Genomic DNA, 21,780 nt, shown 5'->3' with positions numbered 1-21,780 from the left:
AATTTTGGAAAACAGAATGGTAGGTACCTATAATCTATGTCGATATTCCGCCATCTCCTGTTTTCATAATTTCCAACTAGGTACCTACTATAGTGCTTTCTTTGACTTATCGACCAGAATTTTATTTATACAAGTTGCATTATTTTCATCAATTTGATTAAGTATTTTGGTAGGTATTAATAATTTTTATTACATTCCTCTCATAAGCAGCATAGGTATATCCAGATTGCCCTCACAGGGCGTCATTATTTTTTATGAGATAAGTATGTACACCCAATAAAAACAACGTCTGTCCGCTAAAGGCTGATATTTAATACAAAATTAAATCCGTTAAAATTATATGTAGGTAACAAAACAACACCGAATCTCATTGTTAATAGAAATACCTAGGAGTTTACAACATGTCGTAAATATTACATTTTGCATGCGACCGGATTACATAAGTAAGAATGTGATTATTTTTAATAAATCACGAATTGGAACGTTATTTTTACTACTTTGAGCGGTTGTCTTGACTCTTGAGGATTAAATTTCACAATTTGTTGGTTTATTCCAAAGAGATTGGACTCCCAGTCTTCAATCTCTTTGGTTTATTCATATTATTAATTTGTGTAGCTACATGGATGGGTACAAAGAATGTTTTAGTTTTTCTCAATCAACGAAAGTATCATTATTTTAGAGGGAATAAATTTCTTCTGTCCATCCTCTTTGATTTCTTCACGTTTATTTTTTAAATTTTCTGTTTTCATCATTTCCATTGAAATACTTTGGAAATACTTTCCGTTCGGAAAGACTGATGGTATATATTATGGTAATACTCGTCATAGATAATAGAACGTATGTCGTATAAAGATAATATGTAGCTATCTTCAGGTGTGTATTGGCTTGCGATAAGTTCGTTTCGTTCTTGAATCCCGATGTAATCATTCGCGATAAATATAGATTTAGATAATACCTGTATTACTTTTTTATAAACAAGCCCCTCGTCGTGGAATTTAATTTTATAGTTCGGTTGCGCTTTTCTTGTTATCGGCCGCGATCTTCGTCTCCCGGTGCGCAGTCGGCTTATGTAATTTTACGAAAGTGTCATTTTGTTGACACTTGGGTGATTTATTGCATAGATCGGAAGTGTTTTGTTCGGCCATGAATCAGGTTCCGAAACAACCGAAGACTTCGCCCATCACGGAGGACTATGAAATATCCGACACGGTCCTCGGGCTTGGAATAAACGGCAAGGTACGCCGCTTAATTTTTCAATTGTAAAAAACATCTCGGCTCGATGACAGGCCTCATGTTTGTTTCTGTCAAGGACCGTTTTTGAAACTATTATGATGTCATTACTGATGGATCATTAGATATAGTTAATTATTTTGCAATTAGGTATACCGTGTTTGGATGAGTATCAATTTTAAGCAAACAATATTATTACCATTATCTTTTACGAATCCTATAATAACTTGGGGTAGGTAGGTACCTACTATAAATTACCTAAATTATTATATCTCTGGAAATTCCTTTACATTGTCATTGACCACAATAAAAATTCCCTTATCTTCAAAGTAGGTACTTGCTTGGACTTTTACTGGTTTCCTATGCGGAAAGGAAATAGTTAATTACTTACTTCAGTAATTATTTTGAAATTAAGTACTGTCATTGCAAAACGTATTATTGACCACACATACCAAATTGACACAACATGTCTCACTCACAAGACAGTACAATTATTTAACGTTCAACCCGTTAAATGCCGGGAGGTATTGACATGGCGGGTCGCAAATTTTTATATCATAAATATATATTTATGATATAAAAATTTGTATTAATTAAAAATTGATATTATCAAACATAAATATATCTTTTTTGCAAATAATTATGTTAAAAGTGGGTATATCATAAATACTTGTATTTCATGCAATGACATTATTAATGGACAACGCACTCAGTACAGTAGCTAGAAAGTAAATTCGCCCATAGTGACATTCGCACGTGCATAGGTAGACGTCACGCGATATCCATTATGCGATATCACGCATCGGGAATTTATAGCAATATCACCTTTATTGTAACGGCGTTAGAACAGTGTTTCTAGTATCAATGTTTGTTTGAGCGAACCTGTTCGAACCGAACCATTCGGCAGACCCGACAAAAAGTTTAGGTAATTTATAGCAATATCACCTTTATTGTAATGGCGTTAGAACAGATTATGCCATTCGGCAGACCCGACAAATAAAGTGAATGTCATTTTTTTTTCCAGATGCTTCATCCATATTAATGTCATTGATTTCATGTATGTCATACAGCCGATTAACTATACAAGTAAAAAATTTGCCAGCGGAAAACATAGGCGATAGAAGTGAAATATTTTATTTTGCTCATCATTCTCAGACACTTAGATTATAAATACCAGCCGTGGTAAATTGTTTATATTTTTTGAAGCATTTTAATGTAAGTACTTAATTGGTATATTTATACAAAATTAATTTTTTAATTAAAAAATAATTATCTTATTTTTAAACAATTTTTATTCCATCTGTTTTGTGAAAAAGTTCATGGAAAATCGAATAATAAGTAAAGTAATATAAATAAAAAGGATTTCAAGTTATACACATTTATACTTTTTATAAAAATCGATGTTTTTTAAAATAGATATAAAAAATATTAAAACTATGAATTAGTCAAAAATCTCTTAGGTGATGCTTAGAAAACTTCATAAACTAAATTTTAATAATAAATATGACCATAAAATATATGTAATAATAGGGTGCGGTCTGATTCAACAAATTCACATTTTATTACATTTTTTACAATTGTAAGTTTGTCTTTGACTTAAAATAAAAATTATTTTTCTTTTTAATGTTTTCAGATACATATTTATTCATTAATACAGTTGAAATTGTAAATTATCAAAAAAATGTCTCAAATTGCAAGCTTCGTATTTTTCCGCTAGGCGTCTCTTTAAAAAAGGCTCAGTGAAGACTTTGCCTTAAGGGGGTACATGCTCGTCGAAGGTCAAAATTGAGTTTTTATCGTATTTTCAAACCATGATCCTGGACACTCCTTAAACGTTTTAGATAATCTATTTATATAATTTTGAAGCCTTATTATCTTTTATAGTTATTTTTAACATTTGATGACTGCATAAAGTATTTTTGTTACATAAAATAGTATTCTTTTAAACCTCTCGCTCTAATGTTTTAGAATATAGTCATATTTTGGTACATAACTGTGCAGTGGTGTTAAGATTTTTTACATTTATTAATTTTTAAACGCATTTATAAAACCATTAGTATAATTTTTTATGAGATAATTTTTGTAAAATATTCACGATAAAAAATTATATTGATAATCTCTGTGATCCCAAATTTGACAAGAATTATGCATTTTATTATTAAAAAAATCGGCAAGATTAACACATTTGAAGATGATTCTAAAGATACTTATTATAAGCTATGTCTTTGACCATTCAAGTGTGATAAACATCTTATGAATAATGATTGCTTTATAATAATTATTGACCTAAGAATAAGGTAGTGTTTTTTTGAAATACGCCATTTCTTTCGGCATTCCCCAGTGGTTAAGCTACAACATACGGCCGTAGCCATAAATTGACAAACTATAATTAAAGTAGGGAGTAAAATTATGTTAACGCGCGTATTTGAACATGTACCTAACCGAATTTTTTTTTATTTTTTTTTAAACGGTACATGTTCAAACACGCGCGTCAATATCATTTTACTTCCTACTTCAATTATAGTTTGTCAATTTATGGCTACGGCCGTATGTTGTAGCTTAACTACTGGGGAATGACAAAAGAAATGGCGTATTTCAAAAAAACACTACCTTATTCTTAGGTCAATAATTATTATAAAGCAATCATTATTCATAATATGTTTATAACACTTGAATGGTCAAAGACATAGCTTATAATAAGTATCTTTAGAATCATCTTCAAATGTGTTAATCTTGCCGATTTTTTTAATAATAAAATGCCTAATTCTTGTCAAATTTGGGATCACAGAGATTATCAATATAATTTTTTATCGTGAATATTTTACAAAAATTATCTCGTAATAAATTATACTAATGGTTTTATAAATGCGTTTAAAAATTAATAAATGTAAAAAATCTTAACGCCACTGCACAGTTATGTACCGAAATATGACTTTATTCTAAAACATTAGAGCGAGAGGTTTAAAAGAATACTATTTTATGTAACAAAAATACTTTATGCAGTCATCAAATGTTTAAAATAACTATAAAGGATAATAAGGCTTCAAAATTATATAAATAGATTATCTACAACGTTTAAGGAGTGTCCAGGATCATGGTTTGAAAATACGATAAAAACTCAATTTTGACCTACGACGAGCACGTGGGCCGTTAAAGATACAATATCTTCTCAAATATTCCATTTGAATGTACAATATTTTTACAGCATAAAGATATGATGCATACAAACATTTTATGTATGTTAACTCAATTTCGACAAAAACTAGACATACAATAATATTATCTTTGCACTAAACAGTGACTAAACCATTGATATAGATCTAAAATTGCGACTTCCTCATGGCCGGAATAGTGTATTTGTTATTAATTAGAAGGTCTATGGTTTGATCTACCCGCTGCCTCTGATTTTTATCTCATTTGTTGGGTATATCATTTTTTCGTTTTCTTTTTATCAAAGATCAGCAGCATTTACTCCTATATGTGTCATGCGTAAAAATGTATTTGCTTCAATAATTGAGTCACTTGAAAATTATATTTTTTTATAATATCGTCATCAGTTGGGGTCGATCTGCTGCTGAATGAAGGAAGGCATATATCTACATACCAGTCCAAAATCATTTTTTAATCTCGACAACAGATGCCACTAGAAATATTATAATTTATAAATAACTGGCGCGTTGTGTTTAACTGCTAGTAGCTCAAAATGAGGATATCAGGATAATGGTACTTTTCCAGAGAGAGGTCAATTAGTGGACTGACTATCATAATGTTTCATGTTGCAGTCGGGGCAAACTCCACTGTGCAATCAGAACATTTCATTTTGTTGTACAATCGGATGAATCTTTTAAAATGTTGGAAATGGATGACTCAATGAACTAACTATCCGTTGTTTATTTTTACAGGTGGTAGAATGTGTGGAGCGTAAGACGGGAATCAAGCGCGCCCTGAAAGTGCTGCGTGATAGTGTCAAAGCGCGCCGAGAGGTTGACCTTCACTGGAGAGCGAGTGGCTGCATTTATATTGTTGGGGTAACAATGCTTGTAGATAATTATTACACACTAAGGGATCCATATCATTATCACTGATTCTGCTTTAGCTACGTCCCTTGTTATCTTTTAGCAGTTTTGAGTTTGAGTTATGTATCTACCTTCTTTCCAATGACACTAGATGTCACTACTTAGTGAGTTTTATTTTGTCAATTATTGGGAGTGTCAATACTTCTACTTCAAAACTTCTTCTTTTCTGCGCCCTTAATTTTATCCCGTAAGGATGACTGTCTAAGTGTACACTATTTTTTTTTGACTATCCATCATTATTTACCTCCCTCAATTAGGTACTCTTTGCCACTGATGCCTACTATGTATTGTAATGTTATGTTAATGTTGTGCCTTATTCACACTCTTGAATCGAGGACGCGAGCGCGAGATAATAGTAGAAGCATGGTCCCCTCCTATACCCAAGAGTGGGAGAATCTTGGCGAGAGTGTGGATACCACTTCAGTAATGTTTAATATTATACTTTATGTATTGTTTATTTACATTCCAATTCAATTAATGCTATAAAATTTTATTGTCAACAAAGTTTTACATCTCTTTAACTTTATTGTACACTAGACTCATTATATGGAATTTTGCTATAACAACTTGGGTTACCGGTGAAATTGTATTTGTTTAATTCTCATTGCCTTAATTATTTAACTATATAATCTTTGCAATGTCACTCAAAATAATATTGATCAATGTTTTTATTTTTATTTTTAGAACTTATGTTAGGTACATAATCTAATAATGTATAATTGGTAAAAGTGCAGATAATCCATAGTTCAAATCCGGACCCAAGACTGGGTTATGAAAAAAGTGTTTGTTTTTGTCAAAGTAAATAACTAAATTCTGTTATTGTTTCTGTACGAGCAAAAAACATGATACGCGTTTCAATTAAATGCACACATTTTAAATACAAGAAATTTGACAACAAGTAGATGTTAAAAAATTGACTTCCCAGAGATGGAAGGAATGCTGGGACTCTACTTGTAAAAATCTGAATAAAAACATATCTAATTGTCTATAACACGGATCTTTTCTAGGGGGTCACGAACTAGATAGTGTAATATGAAACTATGCAAAAAACAAAAACTTTTTTTTACCGGTGTTTCGATGTTTGAATATTCATGAGTATGGACTGTCGTCATACAGATGTTAATATTTACATTTATTTATTTTTTGTAAATGTATAAACATTCGATTGACCTCTTCGGTAAAATCGGGAAATTCGGTTAAAAGTGGGATTACCTATACAGTTACAGCATACAATTAATAAAACTTAAACAAACAATATACCTACATATCAACAATCAAAAACAGTTAATTACAATTGGAAAAAATAACAATTAGTCTTGTAAAAGACTAGATAAAGTGTAATGTTTGACAGTAAACAAACAGAGACTAGTCGAGTGAAACCAAATGTAATGCTTGCTAATTTAAACGTTTCACTGTTTGTTTGGAAATTCAGAAATGAGATAATTGTTTGCATGTAAAATTTAATTTTATTATTGTTATGTGTATTCTTCACCCTATTAAAATGGCTTTTAATGCAAATGTCGGAAGGGTGGGGGTGCAGTTTATTTGGCAATTACCAACTTTTCGTCTAAAGTAAAATATTGTCCGCACAAATGCTCCCAACCTCAGCACATAGAAATTGAATGTAGTATGCGGTACCAAGTTTTCGGTTCACGTAATTGGGCTAAAAATTGACTAACATATTATAAAATCCACAAAATTTTGCATATTCTTTACCCCAACTAATTTCTCACAGAACGAATGTCGTCACGTTATTCTAAATTTGATTTCACACTATCCTTTTTTGCCGCAACTATTTCGATATTGTGTAAATGAGAGAAACAATGCCAAAGCAAATATGGTAAAAGTGAAATATAAGGGAATAAAGGAAAAATATAGTATTTCCAAAAATAATTAGTACATGCAGTCTACTCTGTAATTCTTTTCAAAATTCATAATTATTGTATTTTTGTTCTACAGTAGTTTTTATATCATACAAACTATCTGGAAATTATAGTACAGTTGGCAATACCGGAAATTACATTTCACTTCACCTTAAAAATTAATTACTTTCTTGTTAGGTAAGTACTTTTACAGTATTTTGATAAGTTCATTTATTTCCACAAGAAAATAGTGAATATTTCTTTTGTACAAAATTAAATTTACTACTCAGATGATGTCGACGTATGATCTGCATACACAATAGAAAAATTACAGATATGTATCGTTGTTTGCTACTCAACAAAGATTGGGAACCAGTGGTTCATTGTAATATTTTAAATGAGATAATTTAGTTCCTTGCCTCAATACAAAGTGTGGCTATTCTTGAATAACTTGGTTTACCTCCCGGGTCCAGTAATAGGTGCTGGAGTGATTACAATGCTGATGGTAGGGGAGATAAGCAAAGCCTGTTGGTGATTTGTATGTTTGGCATATTAACAGTACACGATAATAGGTCGCAACAATGATAATGAATGTTATCACTGCAATCTGCAGGGTTACTTTCGTCATTGCTGTTATCTAATGCCCTATCTAATTACAAATTTGACTAATCTAAGCTCATTTTGCCAGGAAAACCAAATTCTAATATCCAAACTTAGCCATCGATAACTCCATATTAGTGATAACTTTGTTGATATGTTGAAATAATAACGCAGATGCTATCGTGAATATTGTACTCTATCTTCAGCCATCGTAGGGTTGCGTAGTTGATAGCATTTATTATAAAAATAATTTCATTTTTTCATAATGTGTTCATGTATTACATAGCTGATATTGTATTAATGACGACTGAAGAGTATGGGCTTACCGCTTCAGAATCAGAAAATTTAAGGATAATTATAATGAAATATTTAGAGGTCCGTCTTTAAAAAGCAGTGGCTAGGGGTGGAGGTAGACTCTTAAGATTCGACTTAAATAGTGCGCACCAAACTTTATCAGTCATACTTATTTGTTTTCATTTAATTAATAACACAATTAGCAGATAGTGCTGGTTAGTTTTTAAAATTTAATTAAACCTTGCCTAATCTAAACCATAATAGTTTAGGTATGCTATGGGCGATCGGACAAAAATAGTGCACACTTTTTCAGTCTTACATTATTTTTGTTGAATTAAGAATACATATATACAGCCACGATGGCCGCGCGGCTTAAGCGTCAGCATATAGCATTGTGGGTCCCAGGTTTGAATCCTGGGTCTGGCAAGTAGACTAATTGTTTTTTCAATTTGTGTATGAGTCAGAGTATGGACCTAATAGGTTGAGCAAGTGGCTGACATCCATTTCTCATAAAAACTAAATCTGTTAATACAAACCTCCACTATGTGGAGGCCCATACGATCTCATTAGGATCGGACATGGTCGAAAAAAAAAAGAATACATATTACAGGTGGTGTTTGTTAGTTATTTTTTAAAATTCATTAAACCCTGCCCATCCAAACCATAATCGTTAAAAAATATTCTTCTATTTGTAGAATATCTAAAATCGTAATAGTATAATTTGAAATATTTTTTGATTATTATCTACTATGGCTTGGATTAGGCAGGGCTTAATTGAATTGTAGTTTTTAGTTAATGAAAATAAATATGTTTGACTGACAAAGTTTAGTGTGCGCTATTTATGTTGGATCATGACAGCCTACCTCCACCCCCCTTCACCACTGTTAGACTGTTAGATAGTGACGTCTACTTTAGAAATGCTTCACAAGCACTTAGGTATCTTTGAGTACATTGTTGCTAACCTTTGACCTATGGTATCTCTGTTATATACAACGTAGGTATAGGTAATTGAGTCTGTAGGTATTATTTTTGCAATAGAAAGATTCCATTTTACATTATGGGGATTTAAACATGATTTCAATAATTCAACGTTGTCATTAAATATTAATAATCATATTTTGTTGTTTATTTTGACAGTACTACATATTCAGGCGTTTTTTTAATACCTTTTAAATACTGATTGTTATCTATTTCAGATAGTGGATGTATACGACAACACATACGGGGGGTCCTCCTGCCTCCTGGTGGTGATGGAGTGTATGGAGGGCGGGGAGCTGTTCCAGAGGATCCAGGACCACACGGACGGAGCGTTCAATGAAAGGCAAGCCGCCGAAGTAAGGCCCTTACCATACAGCATTATTCTTGTATTCTTTTTCCCATCTCTATCTCACATATATACCATCTCACATACTTTACTATACTTTTTAAAACCTTTTCATCACAGTCTGCACTCTACACAGTGGATGTGTGATCAACATAAGTGAAACTTTTTGTTTTTCTCTCCAGATACATGGGTTATTAACGGCAGTTAATTGCATATATATTGTTTCGAAATTCTTTAATTCAGTTGGTATTTATATTGGAAACAAAATACTGAATTAACCTATAGCTTACGGGCCGCACAAAATTGTGTTTTTGCTAATTACTTTTCAAATGCAAATTAACACGTTAATTACAAAATTAATTAAAAGGGCCCGTAAGCATTGTGTTAAAATTGTAAGTAATAACAATTTTGTATTGCCATCTGTTAAAACTAACACAAACTAATAATTTAAAAAATCGTTAAAAAGTTATTGGTTTTTGCCTACAGTAATAGTTTGTTTTTATATTGATAATGGAAAATCATATATAAGTTAAAATGCGCACTCACTCAATGACTAGAATAGTGCAATTGGTATAAACCAACTTCTATATCAAGTCTTCTACATCACAGCGCTGCATGACCTGACACTGTTATGTCACGTGGTTTATGCGCAATGATGCAATTATGTCACATGCTCTTTGCATGTTGACTTGTCATAGCATATACTGTCATGGCACTATTGAGAGGAATTAAAAGCATTCTTTTCTGTTTCTCATCCCACAATATTTTTACATTTAAAATAATGTTCTTCATCTGCTTCCGCAAAGGTTTAGCGATTTTAATGTTAATAAAACCACGTGATATCGAACAGATACTGAATAATGGGCATGAGTAATATACTGGGGAAAGTAAATTCGGGGGGAAGGTTTTAGTTCCAGAAACGAACGTGGTGACCTAGAAGACTTCACATTGAAATCGCACTGTAGTTGGCGCGTTTGCTAATCTAAAGATCCACAGATTAATCCCGCCTGCTGCCTTTATTTTTTATGTTTTTCGGCACAAGAATCTTCGTGTATTGTGTGTAAAATAGTTTCACTTCAAAAACAGCAGGCCACATGCACTTTTGCGATCACCTTCTGAACTTTTGTTTATCTGAGAAGTGAGCTTATATGGGTGGTCCGTGCCAGTATAATTCATTGTTATTGTTATATTATAGATAATGCACTCTATCTGCGTTGCGGTGAAGTATCTCCATGACTCCAACATCGCTCACCGGGATATAAAGCCAGAGAACCTCTTGTATGCAGACCAGCGTCCCAACTCCACCCTCAAACTCACCGACTTCGGCTTCGCCAAGGAAACACAGAGCGCCGCTAATTCTCTTCAAACACCCTGCTACACCCCTTATTATGTCGCTCCTGAGGTGAATTTTTAAAATTCTAGTGCACAGTGATGACATAGTCTCAGAATAAGTTTAGAATTTGAATTAACATCTTGACAAATTCGTCTCATTGTAGAATGAAATGGAACATTCCGATGGTATAGCGCCTGTACACGTGCATGGATTTACTTGCAGCAGTATTTTAAACTATCGCGATAATAACTGTTTACATGTAAAAATGCTGCTGTCTCGCCAATCTCATTCTTCAAGAGTAAGCGAGACGCGATGTTGTTATTTTATAGTATTATTTGACAGGTTGTGAAAATTGGTTAACCTCAAAATGAGTCTGCGTGGTGTAGTTTGTTTTCTTACCGGCAGGTTCGCCACTACCGTTCTATTGCGCAGGCGCAGATATAGAACAAATCCCAACTGTCGCGTGAAAATTAAGAAGCCTCCGAACTTTTTTAATTCATTCATGCAATCTTGGAACTTGCATGATAATACATGTTTACACGTGCATACATGAATAAATTGGTATTAGTATGCCTAACTCATATTTTAATTAAATATAATATTATGTAACTTATATTCGTTTACTTCTCAGCACCTTAATTATTAGTGTAGTGATACTGTTGACTATAAAGAGTTGTTGGTGTGTTCAGGTGCTGGGCAAAGACAAGTATGACAAGTCGTGTGACATCTGGTCGGTAGGCGTGGTCATGTACATCCTGCTCTGCGGCTTTCCGCCCTTCTACTCTAACACCGGCCTCGCTATCTCTCCTGGCATGAAGAGGGTGAGTAATCTCATTGTTTCTTATACCAACAGGCAAGTACATTCATGAACATTTAATTGACTTCAAAGCTAGTATTAGTGTATTCGATTTTAATTGAAATCGCATTACATTCTACGATATTTTGAAAAATAATATTATATAATGAAATAATATAGAATATTTTTCTTGGTAAAAACGTAATGCGCTACATTATGCACATCTTAAAATTGGTCAATTGGTAAAGTGGCAAAAATAAATGAGTTTTTACATTTTATTTCAGAGAATAAAACTGGGTCAGTTTGAGTTTCCCGAGCCGGAGTGGTCATTTGTGTCAGAGGAGGCCAAGAACCTCATCAAAGGAATGCTATCCGTAGACCCTGCTAAACGTCTCACCATTGAACAGGTAAATATTGCTAACCGGCAATCTTTAATAGGTCACATGGCAAAATCTCATCGAAAGTGTCATCGATGCCCTATGAAACCAGCTTCCGCCAGATGCCAAGTCTCGCAGCCATACAGGCAGCACACGCGCATTGTTCGCTATCATTGCTTTTAGCATTTAATATTTGCAGTGCTTGAACTATAATCTGATAACTGAAGAATTCATATGAACATTATGTATTCGAACACCTGATCGTGATTTTTGTAAAGAATTTATAGCGATAAATAAATTATGATTCTCTATTGCGAATCGACAACATGGGGCCTTGTTTTGGTGTTTGGTTATACATATTTTACACATGTTATACCATTGTTTACTTGTGATGGGTCATTTAATAAAACGTCACTTTACACTTAACAGTATGTTTTTATTTCAGTAAATAAATTGCAAGAGCGCAAAAGTTTGATGTTTGCTAGAAATGAATTTACTGATTTACAGTTAATTTAACCATTGGCCTCGGTAACCTTTTCAGCTTCATTTTCATCTGATATTTAGGCTCCTTCCTGTATAGAAAAAGGTCTTTTTCAATGTACTATTTAGTATTTGCCACTCATAAGTGGTTGTAACATTTAGTATAATGAAGTAATTGAATACCTTGAAAGAAGAACCACTTAAATCACCTTAAGTGGTTTTTCGGTTCTCATTGTATTTAGCAAGGTTTATAACCTGGCTATTAGCTCTCAAAAAATTATTTCTGTATTTGGTCAATAGAGCTCGTTATATTGATTTAAGTTGGGACACCTCACAAGTTGTTCTTCCATCTAAGATTTTGCGGCCATTTAAGTGGTATCATAACCTCACTTTTATCTGTCAGATACATTTGTTGTAATTGTTATTTTACCATATATTTTCGTTTTTTAACCATGAACAGACATCATATAATATCAAGAAGTAGTAGAAGATAGCAAGACATGTAATTATGATTAATTATTCACATAATGATCATTCAGAGTGACAATCGTACACAAAATGAAACAATCTTGGATGCATCTGATAGTGACAATGTCGTGTCAAAAAAACTTGGAGTGTAACGTAAAAAGTGTAAAGAAAATTGGAAGAAGGAAGTAGCTAAGTAAAAAAGGAATTCTGGTGTAACATTACAGCAAGTACTGGGAAAAAAGTTAATGGAAAATCTTTTGTTTGTGTCCAAAACAGTGCTCGGATGAAATTGGATGTGTAGTTCAAAAAGAGTTTTTTGATAATATTTGGAGCATTGGTAATAAAAATGTCCAAGATACTGCTCTTTTGGCACTTATTGATACAATAGAACTAATAAAGAAATGTAATGCTACAAAATCCGGGAAAAATAGACAACATTCCTCTGTATACAACTTTCTGTGTTCTCAAAAACGAATAAATACTTTTTAATGTGTAACTTATGTTTTTTTAAGTCCGATTAAATATAATTATTCTTTAAAACACTTTTTAGTTAAATTTATTACCATTTCCTATACATAATTTATCATTTTGTTCCACTATCTATTTAAAAAAACACATTTCTATAATTTGTACCCTGCTGTCTGGAATAACAACTTAAGACCTTGGGTCATTTACAAGGCTATATTTTCTTTACTAAGATAATGAAAGAAAAAAAAAATTATTACGTAAGTAGCTGAATAATGTCAAAATATTATATCAAAAGCATACATATGTAAACATATCCTATAATAGAAAGAAAATGTTTCGAAATGTTTAACACTGAATATCTCAGAACAAGCTTTTGAGGGTTAAGTGGTTCTTCTTACAAGGTCCTCAATTGTTCCTCAGGTGGTGCAGAGTCGGTGGGTGAGAGCTCACCAAGAAGTCCCACAAACACCCCTGCACACGGGACGACTGCTGCGGGAGGTGGGTGACGCGTGGGGAGAAGTCCAGGACGAGATGACCAGATCCCTCGCCACCATGAGAGTCGACTACGACCAGGTTATTTCAAATTATTCAGAATACTTTCTACCATTTTACGTCATTTCTATAATTAAAAACAAATTCATCTTCAATTGTAACATTTAAATTATTTACAAATATAAGAACATCTTATCAAATATTTGGAATAATCCAGATGCCCTCTATGATTCAATTTATCATTATTATTATTATCCTATTTTAATACAAAGACAGAGAATCTGTTAAATTTTGTAAATATCCTCAGTTACCGCAAGTTTTAGGAAACATCTTCAAGAAAGATATCTGTCAATTAACATTTTTTTTTCTGTTTTCTAAAAAAGTGATGTTGATTTAAAGATATCTTTTAAGTGTGAAGGAAGGTGCGCGAATCCTTTTTCTGTCATTACACAATATGACGCCTAACATACACCTTTCCATGCCACATTGTGATTCACATAAATTCTGAATTTCTCTGTTTCTGAGAGACTAAGTTTCGCATGCCAACGTAGCAGACGTTGGTTAAACACCTGGAGCGCTTAAGGTGATGTCTCTAGGTAAAGTTGTTATCGAAAAATAGCTAGAAAAGTTTATTAATCGGTAAATATATATTCAAAAGTAATGAGAAAAATAAAATAAAAAATTAAGAAGTATCATGGAGTTCTATATACCAAAAATACGTGTCAAATTCGGTACATTTCTATCGGGTGGTAAGAATGAATGACATAAGATTTATTATCAAAATTACGATAAAAATGTACGTAAATCTATTACCCAGGGAAACGCTAAACGAAAATTGGAATTTATTATATCCTTATATCTTGTTTTTCAAATTTAAAAAACATCGATTTAGAGGTTAGAAAGCACGCAATTAAAATCGAAAAACCTCGGCTTAGACGCAATTTATCGCGAAAAACGCTTAGCGTTTCTATTAAAAATATTATTTATTAATTTTTACGGCAGTAATTTGAATTTAATCTTGTATTTTTGTATATTAACGAATCGATAGAAATCGAAACAATAATAATTGCCCAAATTCAACCGATGTTTAGCTGTCCGGTGCTGCCACCGTGGAACTATTTCGAAACAATACACATATACAAAATACACACACATGCAACAACATGACATTGAAAATGAAACTCACACATAGACAAGACAAAATAACATTTTTCTGCTTCATTTTCGCTAGGATCAGTTTGTGGTAAAACTTCGACGCGAAATTGCCATATGAATAAAAATAACTTTATAATTAAAATTACAATATTTACTTAATATACGTAGGAACCTGCCTATATTCAAAATTTGAAACTGCGAATTATTTGCAATTAGTATTTGCTTAAATTAAAACTGTTTTTTATCATTATTTATGATAAAAATAATCAACAAAATAAACAAATCTCGCATTTTAACATATGGTAGCATTCGTGCTCTCGATCGAATACACAGACATCGAATATCGGGTTTATAACAATTCTTCTTTATTTTTTTGCCATTATTATATTGTTTGAAAACAGGAAGGAATCGACTCATCAGCATAGATAAGATACTTCTCATCAGTAACATTTTTGTCAAGTAAGTAAACTTTTCAGTGTATAATAAATAATATTATTATCGTACATCAAAATGACAAACTATGTCACGCAGTTTTGATTGTCAAACAAACATTCAAAAATTATTTAAAAGAGTTACATATACTGTATTTTCAATCACCATCATGCATTTATCATCAATATATATTATTTTAGGCGTATACTCATCGTTTTCGTAAAATTATAAATACTTTACGTCAGTTTGAGGTTATGTTTATGACAAATGTCATCGAGCATATCTTGTACGTTTTGTAAATTATCTAATAGATAGTGAATTTCTTTCATTCGCATAATATGATTGTAGAAAATCAAATATTTTATGTGCTTTCAAACACGTGTCCGTGTTTTTAATACAACATAATCGTAAATTGAAAACGTTATCTACAGTGATAAGTTTAACACGAGTATATGAATATAATGAGGATATGTTTTTTTGTTTACATATAGATAAATCTTTTAATACTGATGAACTCGACGAAATATTGGACGACAGTGACTGCGAAGTCGGCGACGGTTACGAGTCCGACAACAGCGACGACATTTACATTCGACATTTACAACCTTCGACATCACAATCCAGGGTTCTTCCCTGGCTCACAAAATGGTAGGTTTACAATTTTCTTAATAATATATTTATTGGTTTTATATACCATCCAGTCATACATTAGATTCATTCATGCTTTGGCATAAAAACAAGAATTCATTACATCTTGTACACATGATGTAGCGATTGTCTCGAATGAGGAGTTGATGGTTTGAATAGTAAACTTCAATCAAAACATATTATTGCCCATCATTATTTGTATTTTTACTGCTAAATACTTGAATTAATGAGGAAATATGGATTATGTAATAATATTTTTTCCTATTGTTTCAGTATGCCGAATGCTGGTCCGGAATTGGAGGAAGATTTGTTGGCGAGAGGGCATGTTGCTGCCAATGTACTCAGCTCCTTTTTCGAATACTTCAACCTCGCTCTCTTCGAAAAAATAGCTGAGCAGACAAATTTATATTCAGCACAAAAAAGGGACTTGTGGTCGGTGAATACGAATTCGAAATTCGTATTCACCGTCATCCAAATTATGATGGGTACATTAAGGTTTCCGCAGACTCGAATGTACTGGTGTTATGATCTAAGCATTCCAATCATTAATCAAGCAATGCCCAGAGACGGGTACTTCGAACTGCGGAATCACTTTCATTTTGCAGATAACACTGCTGACCGCACGGGCTGCACAGATAAACATTGGAAGATTGCCATAAAAAAGCCATAAATTGAGAAAAATGCCATACTTTGCCCAGACCTGCTCATAACTCCATCGATGAGCAAATGATGCCGTTCACTGGCCGCTGTAGACACAGGCAATTTGTGCTTAACAAGCCAAATCCTGTAGGCCTTAAAAATTTTGTTCTCGCGGCCAGAGATGGATTAGTGATAGATTTTCACATATATGTAGGGAAGGGAACGGTATCAGATGGAGATATGAAGCAGTTTGGTCTGGGCGCAAGTGTGGTCAAGTTACTCTGCCGGACTCCCCCCAATCCTCCTGCATTGTCTATACTGATCGTTTTTTCACTAGTTTGAAGCTCGCCGATGGGTGGCATTGATCTTTGCGATCGGATAATTACTTATTACAGGACTGCGATGAAGACATGCAAATGGCCTGTGAGGGTTTTTAACCACTTTGTGGACTTGGCGGTGGTAAACTGTTGGCTAATGTATATGCGGAATTGTAAACTAGAAAATGTACCCCGAAAGGATATTATGGGACTGTTGTCGTACTGAATCAGATTAGCGAAAGCTATTATTCGGTATGAAGATCGGGTAGCCAACATTTTAACACTGCCAGCACGAGGTCGGCCAAGAAACATGTCGACATCGCAGGTAGACACAGAGCCACCAGCTCGCAGGAGAACGGTTGTCCCCCAACCGATCGCTGAGGTATGTTTGGACAGCGTTGGCCACCATTCAGCATCCGTGTGCAGATACCCTGGATGCAAGTGCCGCACCAGGTATATTTGCATAAAATGCAATATATACGTGTGCACACAATTTTGCTTTGAGCTGTATCACACAGTATAGGATGCAGCTCAAAGCAATTTTAAAGTACATATTTAGGGTTTTATTTCATAATTTTAACTAATTTTAAGTGTAAATATATTTAATTATCCTATTTATAAGGTTTTTGTATTATTTTTATTGTGTAATGTTCTATTAAAATTGACCACTCCTATGAACAAGTTGTTTTCTTTACCTTCCCTAAGTTTATAGAGTAGGTAATATTCATCTGCAGTGTGACCTGGTATGTGCATATAGTATATTTTACTTTATAAAATAAAAATAAAAAATTTGTCAATAGACTAATACTTCTCTTCCATATTTTCATTCCTTTGGCCCTATATTGGCCTTTTGTATTCTAAATTTCTATTCAAAATGAAAAAAGAAGTTGGCAAGTATAAATTGATTTAAAACTTTTCTTTTAAATCATAAAAATGTCAATACGATATAATAAAATATTGTACTTATTTAAAAAAAAATATAATTATTTGAATAGGTATATATATATAATAATATTATAGTAGAATATATTCTTATAATATGTAAATGAATTTTTGTCTAGCGATTTTTTTCATCTGGCAAATTAATAATACTTGCAACATATTATGGTAACTTACTGCCATCTGGTTAGAATTGACCAAAGTTTTTAGTAACACATTTTTAGAAATTCATGGTAGATGCCTGTAGATGCCTTTAGATGGCGTTGAAGTCACATTTGATCGTAAATTGAGGCAAAGAATTCGCCTTAAGGCACAATGGGAGGTGGTCATTCTTGTCATGTCTATGGTCACTAATCAGATGTCCGAGTGCACTTCATTATTGATATTATTTACTTGAATATTATTGTCTATTAAAATAATGAATAAAGTCATGCGACTATTCCGCCATGTTTCCATTTCACTCATGATTCAATAATATGATTCAAAGTCATCAGGTCAGCGAGTTTTGGACATTAGTGTCTATACCAATACAGATATTGCCTGTTTTTACCTTTCCATTAATATGTATTGTCTCGTTTCAGGTTCAAATAAAAACACTGGAACAGAGCAACAACGCCCTCCTCAATAAGAGACGGAACAAAGCGACCGCTTAAACATCGCCGCATCTCAGATGCTGTACAACCGCCTTGCGTGCAATTAAACGTCCACTCGCCCTACCCTCAAACATGATGTGGGCCAGGGTTTACATATTCGCTGTAGTCTTCGGTCTCTTGTCTCTTATTCTCTCCTCCTTTCAATGCCGCCACGCCCCGGCCGTTCAAGGCGTCGCCTCGAAGGTGCCTTGTGTTATTTCGAAGTGTCTCATGACACTCGGAGGATTCAACGGAGGACAATATTTTTTAATAGGCTTTATAGTTATAATAGTTGAAAAATGATTAATTTTATTTACACGTAAAATATTAATAAGCGAGTGTGTGACACCATTAATACATTAGAACCTCATCCAATGTACATCTCATGGATTTGCAATGACATAGTAAGTTCGAAACACCATTTTAAGGCATATTGAACTTTGTTTTTAAATGCAAATGTCAAATCACAATCACATCCGGTGAAAGGAATTTTGTATCAAGATATCTTTTACACCTTCATTGTGGCAATTAAGGTAAACGTTTATCATTCACAGGTTTTGATTATTAATAAGTTTCCATGATGTAAATAGATGTCATCGGTGAATTAACCGTTAAAACATAGATGGAACAATTCGTACCGTGAGTGTAAAACCAAGACGTGCAAATTTTTCAATTTCGAGATTAAATGCGAAACAAATCTAAAGTCGTGAACTTGATAATGTAAAAGTGAAGTAACTGAAAGAACATGTAACATAATGTAGATATAAACCAAATATTATGGTTTTTTTTTAGAAACTCAATTTGTCCTAACAAAACGAAGACTTCAAACCCTAATATATCCAAAATATGTCTTTTTACACTCACGGTGCGAATTATTAAAAGACAGCAATATTTGATGTCCGTCTCGATGACTTCTGAATGATTCTTCTCAACAAAAACCAATGTAGAAAGTGAATACCGTCCACGGAGGGTAGGTACTTTATGAAAAGTGATTTTTTTAATAGTTTTGTACTATTCAATAAGAATAAATAGCGCTTGCGATGGACAAGTGATAACGGGTCCCCTTATGTAATGTTAAATCCCAGGTGTTGAGAATTCATTTGCAGTTTTACAATTTGTATTTGAGAGGCTAATGTCCACTCGAAAAAAAATTTTAAGGAACCCACATAGAGCTAATGAAATAAATGTAAGAATTGAGGTATAGAGCCTGAAGATGCCGAAGGGTGTTACCCGGGTCGTTAAAACCGATTCCTATGATGTAATATAAAATTCTTAACAATTGGAAATTAAAACTCGTTTCAACAAACCGATTGCAAATTAAGTAATACATGGAAACCACAATGGTGAATATTTAATCGGTGACTTTTCCTGTATTATTTTCAGAAAAGCGTGACTGGCTTGGTTATTTCCTATAGATTATATAAAATTATGATACAGGAGATGACATAATCTAATTTTGCATAGGTATTATGCATATATTATTGATATTTAAAAATGATTCTGACGTTTTCAATTGATGCCATTCATCAGTATGAGGCGGCTTGCAGCCAATTTTGTGCATACGAGCATTTCTGTAATAAATAATATAGTGATAAAATTTCACACCCCCTTGCTTATTTTTCATACTATCATGGGGCTCGGCAATTGAAGACTGACCGCATTCCCATCTAGTTTAATTTTCTTACATAACATAAGACTCTTTTTGACTCGTACAAACTATTCGTTCAATCTACGTTGTTTTTATTGAGAAAAATCATTCTTGCTTCATTTGGCTCGATATGACTCCAATCTGTTTAGCAGGATGGACAGGCATATTATGAGCATCTGGATTTCATGAAATGTCTCCAATCTAGATTATATAAGTGCAAATATATTGAAAGACAGCAGAGGACGTGTTTTGATTATTCATAAATTATTATGTGTCTTTAATGACATGGCAACATTATTTTATACGCAAAATGTATTAAAATGACAAGGTCAACAATGATAATAAATAGGGTCAGTAGGAAATTGGCAAAATATAATTATTTTTAGTATAATGTTGTGTGCAACCCTCGAAAAAAATTGTGAGTCATAATTAGTAGTTTTAGGACAAAACTGTGCTATGTATTTTGATATTATTTCAAAATTGCATAAAATTGCTAGAATGAATGACTTATTCCATTTTCAATAATTTCATATACCAATCTGGAAACTTAGTTATAAAGGAAATCACTGTATAACAATAAATAATTTCTATACAAATCCATAGAACTTCCATAGGATCTGTTATGATTTTAGACAAAAATAATTACAAGATAAAAAGAACTTTTTATATACATTTTTAAATTTTTTGTTGAATTATTATGCTCAATATGCTCAAACTTGTACTTGATAAGAAGTAAATAAAAAACAAACAAACAAACAAATATAGAATACTGAATGTCATTTTGACATTTCATTTTGATATCCATAGTAACGCACGTATATATTAATAATTTAGTTGCTAGGACCACCCCCTTAGCAACCAATAATAGTCTTTTACTTTTTACAGATTTTTCTGAAATAACTTTCCATACAAAACAGAATTAACTGAAAATGAATTCAATTCTGCTTAAAGATGGCTAAAAGTATTAAAAGAATGCATTGTCATCGTGTTCTGATATATTCTAAAAGTTTCAAATGTCTAGCTAGTCGGGAAGTTAATTAAAAATCGATTGCAAGATTTGTACTGGACAAACAACCACCGGACAAACAAGAATACGAGCTAATAAAAACGTAAAATAGAAAAGTTTTTAGTTGAAATTGCATTTTATTGACAACCACATTACAAAAATAAATGCGTTTTTTATCGGGATGAATTTGATGTAAGATGTTAATTCCTTGTTTGAAACGAGAAAGTGCTCATGAGAAATTCATTTGTCGAATTTTATACGTTGTTAATATTACGCATCCGATCCAAATATTTGTATTGTTAATTTTTAAGCAAACATGTTTTTACAGGTGTAATTTTTTTCCTCATGTCAAAAGGCGATTATAGCGAAAAGGTGTGTAACAGCATAGTTTAAAAGGAGAGATAGTCTCCGATTTCAGTTTGCCATTGTTAAGTTTGCCATCCCTTTTGTAAATTTGTGTATTGATGTTAGCAGTGATTTTTTCTTTATATAATTAAGTATTTCTAGCAAACTATTCACAGATTGCAAGTGAGTAATTTTCGAGGGTTGAATGTGTACATCGTA

At 32.8% G+C, this 21,780-nt stretch overlaps 2 protein-coding genes across 2 annotated transcripts; both read left to right on the top strand.

Moving 5' to 3' along the window:
• The first annotated feature begins 823 nt into the window (after positions 1 to 823).
• On the top strand, positions 824 to 21,372 carry MAPk-Ak2 (MAP kinase-activated protein kinase 2). The gene is made up of 8 exons (XM_085956280.1): positions 824 to 1,236; positions 5,133 to 5,258; positions 9,259 to 9,396; positions 10,582 to 10,788; positions 11,409 to 11,540; positions 11,800 to 11,922; positions 13,729 to 13,881; positions 18,512 to 21,372. The coding sequence occupies exons 1-8, from the start codon at positions 1,144 to 1,146 to the stop codon at positions 18,581 to 18,583; spliced, it is 1,044 nt and encodes a 347-aa protein (XP_085812406.1). The 5' UTR covers positions 824 to 1,143; the 3' UTR covers positions 18,584 to 21,372.
• LOC147065073 (uncharacterized) lies at positions 15,885 to 17,661 on the top strand. The gene is made up of 2 exons (XM_085956741.1): positions 15,885 to 16,035; positions 16,309 to 17,661. Exon 2 carries the CDS (start codon positions 16,310 to 16,312, stop codon positions 16,703 to 16,705), a length of 396 nt encoding a protein of 131 aa, XP_085812867.1. The 5' UTR covers positions 15,885 to 16,035; position 16,309; the 3' UTR covers positions 16,706 to 17,661.
• Positions 21,373 to 21,780: the final 408 nt, after the last annotated feature.

The sequence above is a fragment of the Rhyacophila brunnea genome, unplaced genomic scaffold (genome assembly GCF_057557595.1).
Source record: "Rhyacophila brunnea isolate RB1 unplaced genomic scaffold, BYU_Rbru_1.0 scaffold_6, whole genome shotgun sequence".
Classification (NCBI taxonomy): Eukaryota; Metazoa; Arthropoda; class Insecta; order Trichoptera; family Rhyacophilidae; genus Rhyacophila; species Rhyacophila brunnea.
The sequence above is the reverse complement of the archived record's forward strand: the minus strand, read 5'-3'. Positions and strand labels throughout refer to the sequence as shown.

Bases quoted from the DNA above. Each gene is read 5' to 3' on its own strand.
- MAPk-Ak2 (XM_085956280.1), top strand. From the start codon at position 1,144: ATGAATCAGGTTCCGAAACAACCGAAGACTTCGCCCATCACGGAGGAC. The intron at 1,237-5,132 runs GTACGCCGCTTA...TTATTTTTACAG, and splicing joins GGCTTGGAATAAACGGCAAG to GTGGTAGAATGTGTGGAGCG. The intron at 5,259-9,258 runs GTAACAATGCTT...TATCTATTTCAG, and splicing joins GCTGCATTTATATTGTTGGG to ATAGTGGATGTATACGACAA.
- LOC147065073 (XM_085956741.1), top strand. From the start codon at position 16,310: ATGCCGAATGCTGGTCCGGAATTGGAGGAAGATTTGTTGGCGAGAGGG.